This window comes from Lepisosteus oculatus, chromosome 8 (genome assembly GCF_040954835.1).
Source record: "Lepisosteus oculatus isolate fLepOcu1 chromosome 8, fLepOcu1.hap2, whole genome shotgun sequence".
Lineage (NCBI taxonomy): Eukaryota > Metazoa > Chordata > Actinopteri > Semionotiformes > Lepisosteidae > Lepisosteus > Lepisosteus oculatus.
This window is the reverse complement of record NC_090703.1, coordinates 15,004,454-15,010,372: the sequence shown is the minus strand read 5'-3', so window position 1 is coordinate 15,010,372 and position 5,919 is coordinate 15,004,454. Positions and strand designations below refer to the sequence as shown.

The window sequence follows — 5,919 nt, the reverse complement described above, 5'->3', positions numbered from 1 at the left end:
GTATCTCCGATTCATTGGAAGAGACGCTTGCTTCTCAGTAGGTAAGAAGGTCACATTCAAACGATGTGTCGAAATCTCCCCGCTTGCAGTACAGGAGCCCATGACATGTGTTGTTCATTTATTAAAAACATCCAGGGCTGCCAATTGGAATATCCGGTTTTCCAGCCCGTCCAGAGATGTAAAACAAGCCTAAAAGTAGGCCAATCCTTGAGTAATTGTGATGCGTTTGGGCCTGAGCATTGTTTTAAATAATAATATTTATATTAATATCAATGAAATAAGGTTATTTATAAAATGTTTACACTTCGACAAAAAACAGATCTGTACATAGTCTTTTCAGTCTATCTTTTTCGTAACATATCGATACGAAAGCAATTCACTGTTTTAGTTCAGGATCTGACTCCACTTATGCTCACAGTTTCATTATATATATATTAGATACTTTGCCATCTTTCATTGTGGATTTGAATTACACACTATTACATGCAAACAATGACTCTGACAGCCAATGTCTGGGGTCTGTTTCTATCACCTGACAAGTCTGCCATGCTTCCACGCCCATTACCCCTCTGTAATTGGTTGTTTACTACAATGAAGAAATGCTGTTGGCTTTTACAATTGTCAATCAAGGATCTATGGTTGTGTAGACCTGATTGAACATGAAGTGTGTTTAAGGGAGACATTGTACTTACTGCTGTTTGAATTTTAGAACACATTGCGGCATTTAAACAAAAACGCATAATTGTACACTCACAGATGGTAAAATGTAGCTCAAAAACATATTGAGGATTTTCGCTGAAAAATCCCTCTCTATTGCATTACGGGTTTGCTGATTAATGCAGAACTTAAGGTATGTCATTTGAAGGATTAGTGCAGTTACTGTACCTTACCCGCAATAGAAAAGTACACAAGTTTCTCAACTTGTTTAAAAAATAAGGGACAACATACAGAACACATATCTGTGTTTATTGCAATGGCAGAAGCCAGATTTTAAGTTATTTTCGTGATTTTATTTTTAAATTTATATTTCCAGTTAATGTAACAGGTATTTCCACAGCTGCAGTTAGCCTGCAGCATTGTTTGTAACAAAATGTTCAAAAGACGAAAACACTCATGCAGTAACGTCACGAAACAAGTACAGGTGTCAATTATACAAAACATTTTGGTTTGCTAAAATGCTGGTACTTATGTTATGATGAGATATTTGTTTTTACAAATGCAAAAGGTGAAATTAGAATTAAGCCAGTGCTTGCAGTGCTGTGAAACGATAACATATTTTAAATTTATATTCACAATATGTATACATGCATATGTATGAACAAAGAACACATTCCTTTGAAAAGTGCAGTACCATTCCTAATTTGTCTTTACTATATTGTTTTTTTTTTTCAGGTTAAGTTGGATACAAGCAGCAGGTATGTAGGCAAATTAGAATATAACTGTAATAAACCCAAAGAAAATAATGCAAATCTAATGTTTTATGCGACTCGTTACCGTTGGATGAGCTTAAATTGATACGTGGCTTGTAGGCCGTTTTTGCATTTGAAGATCTGAAAACACTCCGATTTAAAAAGGTAATGTTTAGAGGTGGTCATAACAACCTACATTTTTGAGTTTATGTGCTTTATTAATGCTTACAATTAAGAAAATATTCAAGGACGTTTGTGGAAGAAGCTTAACAATATGGGGGTATTGTTAAGAACGGGGGTAACATACGTTTATACATGAATCACACGAGGTATTATTTATATTTTTCACTCTTTAATTATGGAGAGAAAGTGTTCATAAAGTGATATTGCAATGCGTAGTCCTATACAGGTTGGCATTGTTTTTTTCTGAAAGTTACCGAACTAAAATAAGCTGCTAAATTAATTAAATAGCACTGAAACTACAATTGTAAACAAGATAAACATATTTTATGTTGCTCTTTTCTGTTTAGAAACTGTCAAAGTTAGGTGTTAATTTGGCCAGTAATTGACTGGTTTGACAGACCCGTTAGTTCTATACTTGAGGAGGTCCCTCATTTTTCTGTATGTTTTTATATGTAGGAATTAATTTCAAAACTTGGGAAAGTAACCATTCTTTGAGGTAAGACACTAACACTTCCAACACTCCAACTAACCATATGTGACCTAAGGTGTGGTTGTATATATGATGAGACTGATGAAACATTTGCATCAGTAAGCAGATTTTTAAAACAAAAGATCCAAGGGAATAACCTAATTAAAACAATCACCTCTGGTGCACATTTTCCAGAAATTCTGAAGAAGAAAAGGTTTTAACATGAAATGACAAGCAGTGGTGTTTTAAGAAGACCAGTGCTGCATTTTGAGACACATTTGTTACAAAATGTAATTGTGGATTATATAAGTAGAGATGCTTCTTGAGGTTTAAGCACTGTTTTAAAAAATGTTGTAGTTCATGCATTGTTTCTGGGGTGAACTTAACTGACTTTTAAAATTCTGTTTCTGTGCACTTAATATTCTTTTAGTTGCAGGGTAGAAGAAGTCCAATTATACAATTTAACATTTATTTTGTATTTTTTATTATTACATACAATATAAAAAATAAAACTGACAATACAATATTTCCTTTTACAAGAAAAGTATATCAGTACAGTAAAAGATGTTTCTGTCCTACACATTTTCTTGAAGGGGTCATATAAAATTGTCCATCCAATTTAAAACAAAACATTAAGGCTATAATCCAGGAACAAAAACATTTGTATACCACCATAAATAAAAGCAAGGGTTATATCTTCACCTGTGGACATCTAATCAATGTTCTTTGTCAAAGTTAATCAATCATTATTGATAATTGTACCCCAGACCCTTGATCGTTTAGTGTTACTTTAAAACCTGAGGTGTCAACACAGCTCGTACAGCTGTTTAATCCAAGCATTCAGCTTTTGGCACCGCAGAGAGTACCCCTATAAGGAACAGTACTAGGATATATGAAAATGAAGATCATCAACCTTCCACTGTAACTTTACAATTAATTGTTTTATTTCAAAGGCTCTGACCTCTTCAACCTAGCAGCAAAAAAATATTAATACAACTAATATTGCACAATCCCCAGTCTTTTCAATAACATTTGAAATACACGTATTACTTATTACTGTTGGACATGCGTACCATACTGTTACACCAATATACAGACAATGGTTGATATGGTCCAACAAATATTAACCAAGATGGATATGCAGCTTGGCATTTACAGTAAATACAAGACTTAGCTTACAGCCAATATGACACTGAGAGCCTGTTTATGTTTGGATTGCTAAAGACATTTTAGTTAATGGATTCTGCCACAGTGAGCATGTTTACAGAACAGGGATTGCCCGCTTTGATGTTATCAAGTATGGCATCAGGGAAAACATGGCAGCTTCAATGGAGAACAAATGGTCATCCTTCACTTCTGGGCAACAGACCCTCATGAAATCTGCTAGCCGTAAGAGGTATTCAATGTTATGTCCAGTTTTGCCACTGCTGATGGCAATCTGTGCTGCTATCTCCTCAGGACTGGCTGGCCCCAGGTAGATTGGGTTGTCAGAGGTAGCAATGTAAACCAGGGCCAGAATTGATGGCTCGTCATCGTCACGGGGGAAGAACTCCACCACTTTGGTCACGTAACCCCCCAGGACGTTCTCCCTTACATTCAGATACTTGAGAGACTCTTCAATCTGAGCACCGGTGACTTCGTAGGCCATCCCCCATGTGCAAGCCTGGAATAGCACAGAAACATGTCTGTAAGTACTCTTTCGGAAGTCATCCTCCCCTATCATTTGAAGATTATGAAGATCCTTGTGCAACTATTCTATGCAATACCATTTACCATGTGAGAACCTAAGATGACACAGTACACGTTTTAATAAATCTTGCACATACAGTACTGGCTTTCATTTCACATACTCAAATGTTAACATGTCTGTGATCCCTATTACATTACAGTTAATCTGTTGAATACTATCATTTCAGTTAAAAATGTGTGTGAAACATGCTCTTTAAGGTACGTACTGTATTATTATCAACACTAACACTTTTAATTAAATTAGGTTGAAATTTTATACTCTTCCAATTCTCCTTTTCTTCTGCATATAACTAGTGACACGGTAGTTAAGTGTAAACTTTGCAGCATTAAGGCCTTATAATACCTAGAGCACCTATAATACATCAAAAATAGCTGCGGACTAAAACCATTAAAATCCAAACTCAAACACGATACCATAAATTCAGTATCTTTCTTATTTGGGTCACACATACAGGTAACAGGAAGAGCCGGAAATGGAACACTTACGTCATGATCTTCCAGTAGTGTCACCACTCGCCCAGGCTACGCAGAGGAACAAAAAAGACAAATTAGTACAATATACTAAACACAAATTCATGGGTACAACAACGCAAGTTTTTTTTTTCCAGAGATGATGGAATTTGCTGATGTAATGGCTGCATAAATGTACAATAATGATCTGCATCTTTCATAGTCGGGAGGCATCTTTTTATCAATTGACAAAATACACTAACAGCACCATTAAAATGTTTCATGATTTAGGCGACGTTCCGTATGTGCAGCCAGAAGTGATGCACAGGACGACAAGTATTTTTAATGTGAAGTGTCTTACCATTTCGTTACTGCCTCGATGAAAATTGTCTCCATGCCAGAATCTTCTCTTGTAACCCTGGATGTAGCCGACTTTACTTCTGCTGAACTTGAAGTCAGGCTTCCAAACTAGAGAACCGTACCCGAAAATCCACACACTGGATTTCGCTGTTGTTTCTTTAAGTTTCATTTTGGTTTCCTGATTGTATTACAACAATGGGGTGACAAGTTTAAATATTAATATTTTCTTCGGTCACGTAGCAGAAGCACGGGTGGCAAATGTCTGAGCCGTAATAATATTACGATGTGAATTTAAAACCGACTGTATCGCAGTTGGCGTTTTTCTGATGCAATAATGCAGTCTCTGTCGGTCTGTAGGATACCGAAGCCGAGGCATTAGTTTTGCTGCATTTTCACGTCTTCGGAGAATCCTTGCTTCTAAAATCGATGTAGTCGATTTTGATTTTTCCCCAGAAAAACACCGTTTCGTCTCCTGTTCACTTCTTCGCCGTTTCGTCTCTCGTTTCCTTCTAAAAAGTATGTTACAATAAATCAGAAGGTAGTTCACTTGTGGTTTTAAAATCTGCCGATCTGGGAGACTTCTCGGAGTATTGATGAAAGTCAACACCCTGTCCGTAAAACACATACAATACTTGTAGTATTTCTAGTTAAGACCAATAACGGTGTCACCACTGTCTGCTGGCCTTTATAATACCCAAGGGCTTGGCACATGTATTTGTTGTTGTCCCCCTTTGCTTCCTACATGATATTTTGGACGAATGAGATTACAGGAAAACCGGTCTTTAAATTCAGCACGTCCAATCAGATATTTATGCGAGAGTGTGAAAAAAATTAACATCAAATTGCTGAAATAGACATTTTTATTGGCGAAGACCGACGGCTAGTTACGCCTCCTGAGGTCAATGATTGGGCAGTTTGACTCTCCATCACGGGAGATCGATTTGTGAATGGTTGCAATTTCTGTCTTTAGTATTTATTATGCAGGTATTTGGCTGATGCAACTATACCAAGTGTTTCAGTCCTTCGCGGTAGTAGGCAAGGATTGGAGGTGTTGCATCAGATAATAGGGTAGCAGTTACTGCAGTGATCAAATGTTCTCAAGGATTTCTGTAACACCAAGTTAAATACAATTAAAGTGCAGAAAAAAGGTTTTACAGTTTTTATCAATTACAAAACATGAAAAATGCTATTAATAGTTAAATGTATAGAATACTAGTCTTGCTTCCTGCATACTACTGCTACAGTTACGTTCTTTTTCGGGAGAATGTCTTTATAAATATGAATTTACACTTGGCATTT

General features: G+C 36.3%; 1 protein-coding gene across 1 annotated transcript; it reads right to left on the bottom strand.

The window, feature by feature from the left end:
* Positions 1 to 2,521: 2,521 nt before the first annotated feature.
* On the bottom strand, positions 2,522 to 5,334 carry chac1 (ChaC, cation transport regulator homolog 1 (E. coli)). The gene is made up of 3 exons (XM_006632429.3): positions 4,622 to 5,334; positions 4,297 to 4,332; positions 2,522 to 3,724 (listed from the first exon to the last, which is right to left on the bottom strand). Exons 1-3 carry the CDS (start codon positions 4,787 to 4,789, stop codon positions 3,323 to 3,325), a joined length of 606 nt encoding a protein of 201 aa, XP_006632492.1. The 5' UTR covers positions 4,790 to 5,334; the 3' UTR covers positions 2,522 to 3,322.
* Positions 5,335 to 5,919: the final 585 nt, after the last annotated feature.

Excerpts from the sequence above, each read along its gene's own strand:
- chac1 (XM_006632429.3), bottom strand. The coding sequence starts at position 4,789 with ATGAAACTTAAAGAAACAACAGCGAAATCCAGTGTGTGGATTTTCGGG. Across the intron at positions 4,333-4,621 it reads ATCGAGGCAGTAACGAAATG|CCTGGGCGAGTGGTGACACT; the intron begins GTAAGACACTTC and ends TCCTCTGCGTAG. Across the intron at positions 3,725-4,296 it reads CACTACTGGAAGATCATGAC|GCTTGCACATGGGGGATGGC; the intron begins GTAAGTGTTCCA and ends GTGCTATTCCAG.